At 46.7% G+C, this 14,753-nt stretch overlaps 1 protein-coding gene across 4 annotated transcripts in view; it reads left to right on the top strand.

The window, feature by feature from the left end:
- LOC106575059 (FERM, ARHGEF and pleckstrin domain-containing protein 1) overlaps positions 1 to 14,753 on the top strand; it is a 104,815-nt gene that overhangs the window by 63,967 nt on the left and 26,095 nt on the right. For all 4 annotated transcript variants that reach the window (XM_045698443.1, XM_045698442.1, XM_045698440.1 and 1 more), the window contains exons 21-22: positions 180 to 269; positions 532 to 614. In XM_045698443.1, the coding sequence (XP_045554399.1) occupies positions 180 to 269; positions 532 to 614 (173 nt within the window). The remainder of the gene's footprint in view (positions 1 to 179; positions 270 to 531; positions 615 to 14,753) is intronic.

The raw sequence follows: 14,753 nt of genomic DNA, 5'->3' as shown, positions 1-14,753 counted from the left end.
TATCCCTCTCTTTCTCTCTCTCTTTCTCTCTCTCTCTCTCTCTTTTTCTCCTCCTCCTCCTCCAGTTCAGTGATGTCTCATTATATCTCTGTCTCCCTCCCTCCCTCTCTCTCCCTCTATCCCTCTCCCTTCTCTCTCTCTCTCCCTCTCTCTCTCTCTCTCTCCCTCCCTCTCTCCAGTTTAGTGATTCCCTGGTGTACACCAGCAGAGGTATGACAGCAGACAACCAGTTCAAAGTTCAGGGTCAGCTGCCTCTCTACGGCATGACAGTAAGACTCTCCAGAACCTGAACCATAACATTATGGGGCCAGTTTCCTGGACACACATTAAGCCTAGTCCCGGACTAAAAAAGCCAGGTATATAGAGAATCTCCATAAAACATGCTTTTTTATTCCAGGATTCGGTTTAATGTGTGTCCGGGAAGCTGGCCCCATGTTGTTAGCTTCAGAGAACATAACACAGCTGTAAATGATTAGAAGCAAAGGTCCAGTTCTGTCTCTCGTCTGATCCAAGCCGTTTCTGTTTCCTCAGATCAGGGAGAGTGAGGATGAGTGGGGACTTCCTCATTGCTTCACTCTGTTTGGTCAGCGCCAGTCTGTCGTCGTGGCAGCAAGGTAAAAGTGTTCCAGATGTGTTCTGGGTGTTTTACAGTTTTCTAAGTGGTTTAGAGTGTTCCAGGGTGGTTTAGAGTGTTCCAGTGTGGTTTAGAGTGTTCCAGTGTGGTTTAGAGTGTTCCAGGGTGGTTTAGAGTGTTCCAGGGTGGTTTAGAGTGTTCCAGGGTGGTTTAGAGTGTTCCAGTGTGGTTTAGAGTGTTCCAGTGTGGTTTAGAGTGTTCCAGTGTGGTTTAGAGTGTTCCAGTGTGGTTTAGAGTGTTCCAGTGTGGTTTAGAGTGTTCCAGTGTGGTTTAGAGTGTTCCAGTGTGGTTTAGAGTGTTCCAGGGTGTTCCATGGCGGTTTAGAGTGTTCCAGGGTGGTTTAGAGTGTTCCAGTGTGGTTTAGAGTGTTCCAGTGTGGTTTAGAGTGTTCCAGTGTGGTTTAGAGTGTTCCAGTGTGGTTTAGAGTGTTCCATGGTGGTTTAGAGTGTTCCATGGTGGTTTAGAGTGTTCCATGGTGGTTTAGAGTGTTCCAGGGTGGTTTAGAGTGTTCCAGGGTGGTTTAGAGTGTTCCAGGGTGGTTTAGAGTGTTCCAGGGTGTTTTAGAGTGTTCCATGGTGTTTTAGGGTGTTCCATGGTGTTTTAGGGTGTTCCATGGTGTTTTAGAGTGTTCCATGGTGTTTTAGAGTGTTCCAGGGTGGTTTAGAGTGTTCCAGGGTGGTCTAGAGTGTTCCAGGGTGTTCCAGGGTGTTCTAGAGTGTTCCAGGGTGTTCTAGAGTGTTCCAGGGTGTTTTAGGGTGTTCCAGTGGTGTTCTAGAGTGTTTCAGGGTGTTCTAGAGTGTTCCAGGGTGGTTTAGAGTTCTAGGGTGTCCTAGAGTGTTTTAGGGTGGTTTAGAGTATTTTAGGGTGGTTTAGAGTGTCAGGGTGTTCTAGAGTGTTTCAGGGTGTTCTAGAGTGTTTCAGGGTGTTCTAGAGTGTTTCAGGGTGTTCTAGAGTGTTTCAGGGTGTTCTAGAGTGTTTCAGGGTGTTCTAGAGTGTTTCAGGGTGTTTTAGAGTGTTCCAGTGTGGTTTAGAGTGTTCCAGTGTGGTTTAGAGTGTTCCAGTGTGGTTTAGAGTGTTCCAGGGTGTTCTAGAGTGTTTCAGGGTGTTCTAGAGTGTTCCAGGGTGGTTTAGAGTGTTCCAGTGTGGTTTAGAGTGTTCCAGTGTGGTTTAGAGTGTTCCAGTGTGGTTTAGAGTGTTCCAGTGTGGTTTAGAGTGTTCCAGGGTGGTTTAGAGTGTTCCAGGGTGGTTTAGAGTGTTCCAGGGTGGTTTAGAGTGTTCCAGGGTGGTTTAGAGTGTTCCAGGGTGGTTTAGAGTGTTCCAGGGTGTTTTAGGGTGTTCCATGGTGGTTTAGGGTGTTCCATGGTGTTTTAGGGTGTTCCATGGTGTTTTAGAGTGTTCCAGGGTGGTTTAGAGTGTTCCAGGGTGTTCTAGAGTGTTTCAGGGTGTTCTAGAGTGTTCCAGGGTGTTCCAGGGTGTTCCAGGGTGTTCTAGAGTGTTCCAGGGTGTTCCAGGGTGTTCCAGGGTGTTCCAGGGTGTTCCAGGGTGTTTTAGGGTGTTCCATGGTGGTTTAGGGTGTTCCATGGTGGTTTACAGTGTTCCATGGTGGTTTAGAGTGTTCCATGGTGGTTTAGAGTGTTCCATGGTGGTTTAGAGTGTTTCAGGGTGTTCTAGAGTGTTTCAGGGTGTTCTAGAGTGTTTCAGGGTGTTCTAGAGTGTTTCAGGGTGTTCTAGAGTGTTCTAGAGTGTTCCAGGGTGTTCTAGAGTGTTCCAGTGTGGTTTAGAGTGTTCCATGGTGGTTTAGAGTGTTCCATGGTGGTTTAGAGTGTTCCATGGTGGTTTAGAGTGTTCCAGGGTGGTTTAGAGTGTTCCAGGGTGGTTTAGAGTGTTTCAGGGTGTTCTAGAGTGTTTCAGGGTGTTCTAGAGTGTTTCAGAGTGTTCTAGAGTGTTTCAGGGTGTTCTAGAGTGTTTCAGGGTGTTCTAGAGTGTTCCAGGGCGGTTTAGAGTTCTAGGGTGTCCTAGAGTGTTTTAGGGTGGTTTAGAGTATTTTAGGGTGGTTTAGAGTGTCAGGGTGTTCTAGAGTGTTCCAGGGTGGTTTAGAGTGTTTCAGGGTGTTCTAGAGTGTTTCAGGGTGTTCTAGAGTGTTTCAGGGTGTTCTAGAGTGTTTCAGGGTGTTCTAGAGTGTTTCAGGGTGTTTCAGGGTGTTCTAGAGTGTTTCAGGGTGTTCTAGAGTGTTCCAGGGTGGTTTAGAGTGTTCCAGTGTGGTTTAGAGTGTTCCAGTGTGGTTTAGAGTGTTCCAGTGTGGTTTAGAGTGTTCCAGGGTGGTTTAGAGTGTTCCAGGGTGGTTTAGAGTGTTCCAGGGTGGTTTAGAGTGTTCCAGGGGTGGTTTAGAGTGTTCCAGGGTGGTTTAGAGTGTTCCATGGTGTTTTAGGGTGTTCCATGGTGTTTTAGGGTGTTCCATGGTGTTTTAGAGTGTTCCAGGGTGGTTTAGAGTGTTCCAGGGTGGTTTAGAGTGTTCCAGGGTGTTCTAGAGTGTTTCAGGGTGTTCTAGAGTGTTTCAGGGTGTTCCAGGGTGTTCTAGAGTGTTCCAGGGTGTTCCAGGGTGTTCCAGGGTGTTCCAGGGTGTTTTAGGGTGTTCCATGGTGGTTTAGGGTGTTCCATGGTGGTTTAGAGTGTTCCATGGTGGTTTACAGTGTTCCATGGTGGTTTAGAGTGTTCCATGGTGGTTTAGAGTGTTCCATGGTGGTTTAGAGTGTTTCAGGGTGTTCTAGAGTGTTTCAGGGTGTTCTAGAGTGTTTCAGGGTGTTCTAGAGTGTTTCAGGGTGTTCTAGAGTGTTTCAGGGTGTTCTAGAGTGTTTCAGGGTGTTCTAGAGTGTTCCAGGGTGTTCTAGAGTGTTCCAGTGTGGTTTAGAGTGTTCCATGGTGGTTTAGAGTGTTCCATGGTGGTTTAGAGTGTTCCATGGTGGTTTAGAGTGTTCCAGGGTGGTTTAGAGTGTTCCAGGGTGGTTTAGAGTGTTTCAGGGTGTTCTAGAGTGTTTCAGGGTGTTCTAGAGTGTTTCAGGGTGTTCTAGAGTGTTTCAGGGTGTTCTAGGGTGTTTCAGGGTGTTCTAGGGTGTTTCAGGGTGTTCTAGGGTGTTTCAGGGTGTTCTAGGGTGTTTCAGGGTGTTCTAGAGTGTTCCAGGGTGGTTTAGAGTTCTAGGGTGTCCTAGAGTGTTTTAAGGTGGTTTAGAGTATTTTAGGGTGGTTTAGAGTTCCAGGGTGTTCTAGAGTGTTCCAGGGTGTTCTAGAGTGTTCCAGGGTGGTTTAGAGTGTTCCATGGTGGTTTAGAGTTCTAGGGTGTCCTAGAGTGTTTTAAGGTGGTTTAGAGTATTTTAGGGTGGTTTAGAGTTCCAGGGTGTTCTAGAGTGTTCCAGGGTGTTCTAGAGTGTTCTAGAGTGTTCCAGGGTGGTTTAGAGTGTTCCAGGGTGGTTTAGAGTGTTCCAGGGTGGTTTAGAGTGTTCCAGGGTGTTCTAGAGTGTTTCAGGGTGTTCTAGAGTGTTTGTGTTCTAGAGTGTTCCAGGGTGTTCTAGAGTGTTCCAGTGTGGTTTAGAGTGTTCCAGTGTGGTTTAGAGTGTTCCATGGTGGTTTAGAGTGTTCCATGGTGGTTTAGAGTGTTCCAGGGTGGTTTAGAGTGTTTCAGGGTGGTTTAGAGTGTTTCAGGGTGTTCTAGAGTGTTTCAGGGTGTTCTAGAGTGTTTCAGGGTGTTCTAGAGTGTTTCAGAGTGTTCTAGAGTGTTTCAGGGTGTTCTAGAGTGTTTCAGGGTGTTCTAGAGTGTTTCAGGGTGTTCTAGAGTGTTCCAGGGCGGTTTAGAGTTCTAGGGTGTCCTAGAGTGTTTTAGGGTGGTTTAGAGTATTTTAGGGTGGTTTAGAGTGTCAGGGTGTTCTAGAGTGTTCCAGGGTGGTTTAGAGTGTTTCAGGGTGTTCTAGAGTGTTTCAGGGTGTTCTAGAGTGTTTCAGGGTGTTCTAGAGTGTTTCAGGGTGTTCTAGAGTGTTTCAGGGTGTTTCAGGGTGTTCTAGAGTGTTTCAGGGTGTTCTAGAGTGTTCCAGGGTGGTTTAGAGTGTTCCAGTGTGGTTTAGAGTGTTCCAGTGTGGTTTAGAGTGTTCCAGTGTGGTTTAGAGTGTTCCAGGGTGGTTTAGAGTGTTCCAGGGTGGTTTAGAGTGTTCCAGGGTGGTTTAGAGTGTTCCAGGGTGGTTTAGAGTGTTCCAGGGTGGTTTAGAGTGTTCCAGGGTGGTTTAGAGTGTTCCAGGGTGGTTTAGGGTGTTCCATGGTGTTTTAGGGTGTTCCATGGTGTTTTAGAGTGTTCCAGGGTGGTTTAGAGTGTTCCAGGGTGGTTTAGAGTGTTCCAGGGTGGTTTAGAGTGTTCCAGGGTGTTCTAGAGTGTTTCAGGGTGTTCTAGAGTGTTTCAGGGTGTTCCAGGGTGTTCTAGAGTGTTCCAGGGTGTTCCAGGGTGTTCCAGGGTGTTCCAGGGTGTTTTAGGGTGTTCCATGGTGGTTTAGGGTGTTCCATGGTGGTTTAGAGTGTTCCATGGTGGTTTACAGTGTTCCATGGTGGTTTAGAGTGTTCCATGGTGGTTTAGAGTGTTCCAGGGTGGTTTAGAGTGTTTCATGGGGTTTGGTGTTCCTGTTAGAGTGTTTCAGGGTGTTCTAGAGTGTTTCAGGGTGTTCTAGAGTGTTTCAGGGTGTTCTAGAGTGTTTCAGGGTGTTCTAGAGTGTTCCAGGGTGTTCTAGAGTGTTCCAGTGTGGTTTAGAGTGTTCCAGTGTGGTTTAGAGTGTTCCATGGTGGTTTAGAGTGTTCCATGGTGGTTTAGAGTGTTCCAGGGTGGTTTAGAGTGTTTCAGGGTGGTTTAGAGTGTTTCAGGGTGTTCTAGAGTGTTTCAGGGTGTTCTAGAGTGTTTCAGGGTGTTCTAGAGTGTTTCAGGGTGTTCTAGAGTGTTTCAGGGTGTTCTAGGGTGTTTCAGGGTGTTCTAGGGTGTTTCAGGGTGTTCTAGGGTGTTTCAGGGTGTTCTAGAGTGTTCCAGGGTGGTTTAGAGTTCTAGGGTGTCCTAGAGTGTTTTAAGGTGGTTTAGAGTATTTTAGGGTGGTTTAGAGTTCCAGGGTGTTCTAGAGTGTTCCAGGGTGTTCTAGAGTGTTCTAGAGTGTTCCAGGGTGGTTTAGAGTGTTCCATGGTGGTTTAGAGTTCTAGGGTGTCCTAGAGTGTTTTAAGGTGGTTTAGAGTATTTTAGGGTGGTTTAGAGTTCCAGGGTGTTCTAGAGTGTTCCAGGGTGTTCTAGAGTGTTCTAGAGTGTTCCAGGGTGGTTTAGAGTGTTCCAGGGTGGTTTAGAGTGTTCCAGGGTGGTTTAGAGTGTTCCAGGGTGTTCTAGAGTGTTTCAGGGTGTTCTAGAGTGTTTCAGGGTGTTCTAGAGTGTTTCAGGGTGTTCTAGAGTGTTCTAGAGTGTTCCAGGGTGTTCTAGAGTGTTCCAGTGTGGTTTAGAGTGTTCCAGTGTGGTTTAGAGTGTTCCATGGTGGTTTAGAGTGTTCCATGGTGGTTTAGAGTGTTCCAGGGTGGTTTAGAGTGTTTCAGGGTGGTTTAGAGTGTTTCAGGGTGTTCTAGAGTGTTTCAGGGTGTTCTAGAGTGTTTCAGGGTGTTCTAGAGTGTTTCAGGGTGTTCTAGAGTGTTTCAGGGTGTTCTAGGGTGTTTCAGGGTGTTCTAGGGTGTTTCAGGGTGTTCTAGAGTGTTTCAGGGTGTTCTAGAGTGTTTCAGGGTGTTCTAGGGTGTTTCAGGGTGTTCTAGGGTGTTTCAGGGTGTTCTAGAGTGTTCCAGGGTGTTCTAGAGTGTTCCAGGGTGGTTTAGAGTTCTAGGGTGTCCTAGAGTGTTTTAAGGTGGTTTAGAGTATTTTAGGGTGGTTTAGAGTTCCAGGGTGTTCTAGAGTGTTCCAGGGTGTTCTAGAGTGTTCTAGAGTGTTCCAGGGTGGTTTAGAGTGTTCCATGGTGGTTTAGAGTGTTCCATGGTGGTTTAGAGTGTTTCAGGGTGTTCTAGAGTGTTTCAGGGTGTTCTAGAGTGTTTCAGGGTGTTCTAGAGTGTTTCAGGGTGTTCTAGAGTGTTTCAGGGTGTTCTAGAGTGTTTCAGGGTGTTCTAGAGTGTTCCAGGGTGTTCTAGAGTGTTCCATGGTGGTTTAGAGTGTTCCATGGTGGTTTAGAGTGTTCCATGGTGGTTTAGAGTGTTCCATGGTGGTTTAGAGTGTTCCAGGGTGGTTTAGAGTTCTAGGGTGTCCTAGAGTGTTTTAAGGTGGTTTAGAGTTCCAGGGTGTTCTAGAGTGTTCCAGGGTGTTCTAGAGTGTTCTAGAGTGTTCCAGGGTGGTTTAGAGTGTTCCAGGGTGGTTTAGAGTGTTCCAGGGTGGTTTAGAGTGTTCCAGGGTGTTCTAGAGTGTTCCAGGGTGTTCTAGAGTGTTCCAGGGTGTTCTAGAGTGTTCCAGGGTGTTCTAGAGTGTTTCAGGGTGTTCTAGAGTGTTTCAGGGTGTTCTAGAGTGTTTCAGGGTGTTCTAGAGTGTTCCAGGGTGTTCTAGAGTGTTCCAGGGTGTTCTAGAGTGTTCCAGGGTGGTTTAGAGTGTTCCAGGGTGGTTTAGAGTGTTTCAGGGTGTTCTAGAGTGTTTCAGGGTGTTCTAGAGTGTTTCAGAGTGTTCTAGAGTGTTTCAGGGTGTTCTAGAGTGTTTCAGGGTGTTCTAGAGTGTTCCAGGGCGGTTTAGAGTTCTAGGGTGTCCTAGAGTGTTTTAGGGTGGTTTAGAGTATTTTAGGGTGGTTTAGAGTGTCAGGGTGTTCTAGAGTGTTCCAGGGTGGTTTAGAGTGTTTCAGGGTGTTCTAGAGTGTTTCAGGGTGTTCTAGAGTGTTTCAGGGTGTTCTAGAGTGTTTCAGGGTGTTCTAGAGTGTTTCAGGGTGTTTCAGGGTGTTCTAGAGTGTTTCAGGGTGTTCTAGAGTGTTCCAGGGTGGTTTAGAGTGTTCCAGTGTGGTTTAGAGTGTTCCAGTGTGGTTTAGAGTGTTCCAGTGTGGTTTAGAGTGTTCCAGGGTGGTTTAGAGTGTTCCAGGGTGGTTTAGAGTGTTCCAGGGTGGTTTAGAGTGTTCCAGGGTGGTTTAGAGTGTTCCAGGGTGGTTTAGAGTGTTCCATGGTGTTTTAGGGTGTTCCATGGTGTTTTAGGGTGTTCCATGGTGTTTTAGAGTGTTCCAGGGTGGTTTAGAGTGTTCCAGGGTGGTTTAGAGTGTTCCAGGGTGTTCTAGAGTGTTTCAGGGTGTTCTAGAGTGTTTCAGGGTGTTCCAGGGTGTTCTAGAGTGTTCCAGGGTGTTCCAGGGTGTTCCAGGGTGTTTTAGGGTGTTCCATGGTGGTTTAGGGTGTTCCATGGTGGTTTAGAGTGTTCCATGGTGGTTTAGAGTGTTCCATGGTGGTTTAGAGTGTTCCATGGTGGTTTAGAGTGTTCCATGGTGGTTTAGAGTGTTCCAGGGTGTTCTAGAGTGTTTCAGGGTGTTCTAGAGTGTTTCAGGGTGTTCTAGAGTGTTTCAGGGTGTTCTAGAGTGTTTCAGGGTGTTCTAGAGTGTTTCAGGGTGTTCTAGAGTGTTCCAGGGTGTTCTAGAGTGTTCCAGTGTGGTTTAGAGTGTTCCATGGTGGTTTAGAGTGTTCCATGGTGGTTTAGAGTGTTCCAGGGTGGTTTAGAGTGTTCCAGGGTGGTTTAGAGTGTTTCAGGGTGTTCTAGAGTGTTTCAGGGTGTTCTAGAGTGTTTCAGGGTGTTCTAGAGTGTTTCAGGGTGTTCTAGAGTGTTTCAGGGTGTTCTAGAGTGTTTCAGGGTGTTCTAGGGTGTTTCAGGGTGTTCTAGGGTGTTTCAGGGTGTTCTAGAGTGTTCCAGGGTGGTTTAGAGGTTCTAGGGTGTCCTAGAGTGTTTTAAGGTGGTTTAGAGTATTTTAGGGTGGTTTAGAGTTCCAGGGTGTTCTAGAGTGTTCCAGGGTGTTCTAGAGTGTTCCAGGGTGGTTTAGAGTGTTCCATGGTGGTTTAGAGTTCTAGGGTGTCCTAGAGTGTTTTAAGGTGGTTTAGAGTATTTTAGGGTGGTTTAGAGTTCCAGGGTGTTCTAGAGTGTTCCAGGGTGTTCTAGAGTGTTCTAGAGTGTTCCAGGGTGGTTTAGAGTGTTCCAGGGTGGTTTAGAGTGTTCCAGGGTGGTTTAGAGTGTTCCAGGGTGTTCTAGAGTGTTTCAGGGTGTTCTAGAGTGTTCTAGAGTGTTCCAGGGTGTTCTAGAGTGTTCCAGTGTGGTTTAGAGTGTTCCAGTGTGGTTTAGAGTGTTCCATGGTGGTTTAGAGTGTTCCATGGTGGTTTAGAGTGTTCCAGGGTGGTTTAGAGTGTTTCAGGGTGGTTTAGAGTGTTTCAGGGTGTTCTAGAGTGTTTCAGGGTGTTCTAGAGTGTTTCAGGGTGTTCTAGAGTGTTTCAGAGTGTTCTAGAGTGTTTCAGGGTGTTCTAGAGTGTTTCAGGGTGTTCTAGAGTGTTTCAGGGTGTTCTAGAGTGTTCCAGGGCGGTTTAGAGTGTTCTAGGGTGTCCTAGAGTGTTTTAGGGTGGTTTAGAGTATTTTAGGGTGGTTTAGAGTGTCAGGGTGTTCTAGAGTGTTCCAGGGTGGTTTAGAGTGTTTCAGGGTGTTCTAGAGTGTTTCAGGGTGTTCTAGAGTGTTTCAGGGTGTTCTAGAGTGTTTCAGGGTGTTCTAGAGTGTTTCAGGGTGTTTCAGGGTGTTCTAGAGTGTTTCAGGGTGTTCTAGAGTGTTCCAGGGTGGTTTAGAGTGTTCCAGTGTGGTTTAGAGTGTTCCAGTGTGGTTTAGAGTGTTCCAGTGTGGTTTAGAGTGTTCCAGGGTGGTTTAGAGTGTTCCAGGGTGGTTTAGAGTGTTCCAGGGTGGTTTAGAGTGTTCCAGGGTGGTTTAGAGTGTTCCAGGGTGGTTTAGAGTGTTCCAGGGTGGTTTAGAGTGTTCCATGGTGTTTTAGGGTGTTCCATGGTGTTTTAGGGTGTTCCATGGTGTTTTAGAGTGTTCCAGGGTGGTTTAGAGTGTTCCAGGGTGGTTTAGAGTGTTCCAGGGTGGTTTAGAGTGTTCCAGGGTGTTCTAGAGTGTTTCAGGGTGTTCTAGAGTGTTTCAGGGTGTTCCAGGGTGTTCTAGAGTGTTCCAGGGTGTTCCAGGGTGTTCCAGGGTGTTCCAGGGTGTTTTAGGGTGTTCCATGGTGGTTTAGGGTGTTCCATGGTGGTTTAGAGTGTTCCATGGTGGTTTACAGTGTTCCATGGTGGTTTAGAGTGTTCCATGGTGGTTTAGAGTGTTCCATGGTGGTTTAGAGTGTTCCATGGTGGTTTAGAGTGTTCCATGGTGGTTTAGAGTGTTTCAGGGTGTTCTAGAGTGTTTCAGGGTGTTCTAGAGTGTTTCAGGGTGTTCTAGAGTGTTTCAGGGTGTTCTAGAGTGTTCCAGGGTGTTCTAGAGTGTTCCAGTGTGGTTTAGAGTGTTCCAGTGTGGTTTAGAGTGTTCCATGGTGGTTTAGAGTGTTCCATGGTGGTTTAGAGTGTTCCATGGTGGTTTAGAGTGTTTCAGGGTGGTTTAGAGTGTTTCAGGGTGTTCTAGAGTGTTTCAGGGTGTTCTAGAGTGTTTCAGGGTGTTCTAGAGTGTTTCAGGGTGTTCTAGAGTGTTTCAGGGTGTTCTAGGGTGTTTCAGGGTGTTCTAGGGTGTTTCAGGGTGTTCTAGGGTGTTTCAGGGTGTTCTAGAGTGTTCCAGGGTGGTTTAGAGTTCTAGGGTGTCCTAGAGTGTTTTAAGGTGGTTTAGAGTATTTTAGGGTGGTTTAGAGTTCCAGGGTGTTCTAGAGTGTTCCAGGGTGTTCTAGAGTGTTCTAGAGTGTTCCAGGGTGGTTTAGAGTGTTCCATGGTGGTTTAGAGTTCTAGGGTGTCCTAGAGTGTTTTAAGGTGGTTTAGAGTGTTTTAGGGTGGTTTAGAGTTCCAGGGTGTTCTAGAGTGTTCCAGGGTGTTCTAGAGTGTTCTAGAGTGTTCCAGGGTGGTTTAGAGTGTTCCAGGGTGGTTTAGAGTGTTCCAGGGTGGTTTAGAGTGTTCCAGGGTGTTCTAGAGTGTTTCAGGGTGTTCTAGAGTGTTTCAGGGTGTTCTAGAGTGTTTCAGGGTGTTCTAGAGTGTTCTAGAGTGTTCCAGGGTGTTCTAGAGTGTTCCAGTGTGGTTTAGAGTGTTCCAGTGTGGTTTAGAGTGTTCCATGGTGGTTTAGAGTGTTCCATGGTGGTTTAGAGTGTTCCAGGGTGGTTTAGAGTGTTTCAGGGTGGTTTAGAGTGTTTCAGGGTGTTCTAGAGTGTTTCAGGGTGTTCTAGAGTGTTTCAGGGTGTTCTAGAGTGTTTCAGGGTGTTCTAGAGTGTTTCAGGGTGTTCTAGAGTGTTTCAGGGTGTTCTAGGGTGTTTCAGGGTGTTCTAGAGTGTTTCAGGGTGTTCTAGGGTGTTTCAGGGTGTTCTAGGGTGTTTCAGGGTGTTCTAGGGTGTTTCAGGGTGTTCTAGAGTGTTCCAGGGTGTTCTAGAGTGTTCCAGGGTGGTTTAGAGTTCTAGGGTGTCCTAGAGTGTTTTAAGGTGGTTTAGAGTATTTTAGGGTGGTTTAGAGTTCCAGGGTGTTCTAGAGTGTTCCAGGGTGTTCTAGAGTGTTCTAGAGTGTTCCAGGGTGGTTTAGAGTGTTCCATGGTGGTTTAGAGTGTTCCATGGTGGTTTAGAGTGTTTCAGGGTGTTCTAGAGTGTTTCAGGGTGTTCTAGAGTGTTTCAGGGTGTTCTAGAGTGTTTCAGGGTGTTCTAGAGTGTTCAGGGTGTTCTAGAGTGTTCCAGGGTGTTCTAGAGTGTTCCAGGGTGGTCTAGAGTGTTCCATGGTGGTTTAGAGTGTTCCATGGTGGTTTAGAGTGTTCCATGGTGGTTTAGAGTGTTCCATGGTGGTTTAGAGTGTTCCAGGGTGGTTTAGAGTGTTCTAGGGTGTTCTAGAGTGTTTCAAGGTGGTTTAGAGTGTTCCAGGGTGTTCTAGAGTGTTCCAGGGTGTTCTAGGAGTGTTCTAGAGTGTTCCAGGGTGGTTTAGAGTGTTCCAGGGTGGTTTAGAGTGTTCCAGGGTGGTTTAGAGTGTTCCAGGGTGTTCTAGAGTGTTCCAGGGTGTTCTAGAGTGTTCCAGGGTGTTCTAGAGTGTTCCAGGGTGTTCTAGAGTGTTTCAGGGTGTTCTAGAGTGTTTCAGGGTGTTCTAGAGTGTTTCAGGGTGTTCTAGAGTGTTCCAGGGTGTTCTAGAGTGTTCCAGGGTGTTCTAGAGTGTTCCAGGGTGTTCTAGAGTGTTTCAGGGTGTTCTAGAGTGTTTCAGGGTGTTCTAGAGTGTTTCAGGGTGTTCTAGAGTGTTTCAGGGTGTTCTAGGGTGTTTCAGGGTGTTCTAGAGTGTTCCAGTGTGGTTTAGAGTGTTCCATGGTGGTTTAGAGTGTTCCATGGTGGTTTAGAGTGTTCCATGGTGGTTTAGAGTGTTCCAGGGTGGTTGAGAGTGTTCCAGGGTGGTTTAGAGTGTTTCAGGGTGGTTTAGAGTGTTTCAGGGTGTTCTAGAGTGTTTCAGGGTGTTCTAGAGTGTTTCAGGGTGTTCTAGAGTGTTTCAGGGTGTTCTAGAGTGTTTCAGGGTGTTCTAGAGTGTTTCAGGGTGTTCTAGGGTGTTTCAGGGTGTTCTAGGGTGTTCCAGGGTGTTCTAGAGTGTTCCAGGGTGTTCTAGAGTGTTCCAGGGTGGTTTAGAGTTCTAGGGTGTCCTAGAGTGTTTTAAGGTGGTTTAGAGTATTTTAGGGTGGTTTAGAGTTCCAGGGTGTTCTAGAGTGTTCCAGGGTGTTCTAGAGTGTTCTAGAGTGTTCCAGGGTGGTTTAGAGTGTTCCAGGGTGGTTTAGAGTGTTCCAGGGTGGTTTAGAGTGTTCCAGGGTGTTCTAGAGTGTTCCAGGGTGTTCTAGAGTGTTCCAGGGTGTTCTAGAGTGTTTCAGGGTGTTCTAGAGTGTTTCAGGGTGTTCTAGAGTGTTTCAGGGTGTTCTAGAGTGTTTCAGGGTGTTCTAGGGTGTTTCAGGGTGTTCTAGAGTGTTCTAGGGTGTCCTATAGTGTTTTAAGGTGGTTTAGAGTATTTTAGGGTGTTCTAGAGTGTTCTAGAGTGTTCCATGGTGGTTTAGAGTGTTCCAGGGTGGTTTAGAGTGTTCCAGGGTGGTTTAGAGTGTTCCAGGGTGGTTTAGAGTGTTCCAGGGTGGTTTAGAGTGTTCCAGGGTGTTTTAGAGTGTTCCAGGGTGTTTTAGGGTGTTCCATGGTGTTTTAGGGTGTTCCATGGTGTTTTAGAGTGTTCCAGGGTGGTTTAGAGTGTTCCAGGGTGGTTTAGAGTGTTCCAGGGTGGTTTAGAGTGTTTCAGGGTGGTTTAGAGTGTTTCAGGGTGTTCTAGAGTGTTTCAGGGTGTTCTAGAGTGTTCCAGGGTGTTCTAGAGTGTTCCAGGGTGTTCTAGAGTGTTCCAGGGTGTTTTAGGGTGTTCCATGGTGTTTTAGAGTGTTCCAGGGTGGTTTAGAGTGTTCCAGGGTGGTTTAGAGTGTTCCAGGGTGGTTTAGAGTGTTCCAGGGTGGTTTAGAGTGTTTCAGGGTGGTTTAGAGTATTTTAGTGTGTTCTAGAGTGTTCTAGAGTGTTCCATGGTGGTTTAGAGTGTTCCAGGGTGGTTTAGAGTGTTCCAGGGTGGTTTAGAGTGTTCCAGGGTGGTTTAGAGTGTTCCAGGGTGGTTTAGAGTGTTCCAGGGTGTTTTAGAGTGTTCCAGGGTGTTTTAGGGTGTTCCATGGTGTTTTAGGGTGTTCCATGGTGTTTTAGAGTGTTCCAGGGTGGTTTAGAGTGTTCCAGGGTGGTTTAGAGTGTTCCAGGGTGGTTTAGAGTGTTTCAGGGTGGTTTAGAGTGTTTCAGGGTGTTCTAGAGTGTTTCAGGGTGTTCTAGAGTGTTCCAGGGTGTTCTAGAGTGTTCCAGGGTGTTCTAGAGTGTTCCAGGGTGTTCTAGGGTGTTCCAGGGTGTTTTAGGGTGTTCCATGGTGTTTTAGAGTGTTCCAGGGTGGTTTAGAGTGTTCCAGGGTGGTTTAGAGTGTTCCAGGGTGGTTTAGAGTGTTCCAGGGTGGTTTAGAGTGTTTCAGGGTGTTCTAGAGTGTTTCAGGGTGTTCTAGAGTGTTTCAGGGTGTTCTAGGGTGTTTCAGGGTGTTCTAGAGTGTTCTAGGGTGTCCTATAGTGTTTTAAGGTGGTTTAGAGTATTTTAGGGTGTTCTAGAGTGTTCTAGAGTGTTCCATGGTGGTTTAGAGTGTTCCAGGGTGGTTTAGAGTGTTCCAGGGTGGTTTAGAGTGTTCCAGGGTGGTTTAGAGTGTTCCAGGGTGTTTTAGAGTGTTCCAGGGTGTTTTAGGGTGTTCCATGGTGTTTTAGGGTGTTCCATGGTGTTTTAGAGTGTTCCAGGGTGGTTTAGAGTGTTCCAGGGTGGTTTAGAGTGTTCCAGGGTGGTTTAGAGTGTTCCAGGGTGGTTTAGAGTGTTTCAGGGTGGTTTAGAGTGTTTCAGGGTGTTCTAGAGTGTTCCAGGGTGTTCTAGAGTGTTCCAGGGTGTTCTAGAGTGTTCCAGGGTGTTCTAGGGTGTTCCAGGGTGTTTTAGGGTGTTCCATGGTGGTTTAGAGTGTTCCATGGTGGTTTAGAGTGTTCCATGGTGGTTTAGAGTGTTCCATGGTGGTTTAGAGTGTTCCATGGTGGTTTAGAGTGTTCCATGGTGGTTTAGAGTGTTCCATGGTGGTTTAGAGTGTTCCATGGTGGTTTAGAGTGTTCCATGGTGGTTTAGAGTTTTCCATGGTGTTAGTGTTCCATGGTGGTTTAGAGTTTTCCATGGTGTTCTAGAGTGTTTCAGGGTGTTCTAGAGTGTTTCAGGGTGTTCTAGAGTGTTTCAGGGTGTTCTAGAGTGTTTCAGGGTGTTCTAGAGTGTTTCAGGGTGTTCTAGAGTGTTTCAGGGTGTTCTAGAGTGTTTCAGGGTGTTCTAGAGTGTTTCAGGGTGTTCTAGAGTGTTTCAGGGTGTTCTAGAGTGTTCTAGAGTGT

This window comes from Salmo salar, chromosome ssa16, assembly GCF_905237065.1.
Source record: "Salmo salar chromosome ssa16, Ssal_v3.1, whole genome shotgun sequence".
NCBI classification, from domain to species: Eukaryota; Metazoa; Chordata; class Actinopteri; order Salmoniformes; family Salmonidae; genus Salmo; species Salmo salar.
The sequence above is the reverse complement of the archived record's forward strand: the minus strand, read 5'-3'. Positions and strand labels throughout refer to the sequence as shown.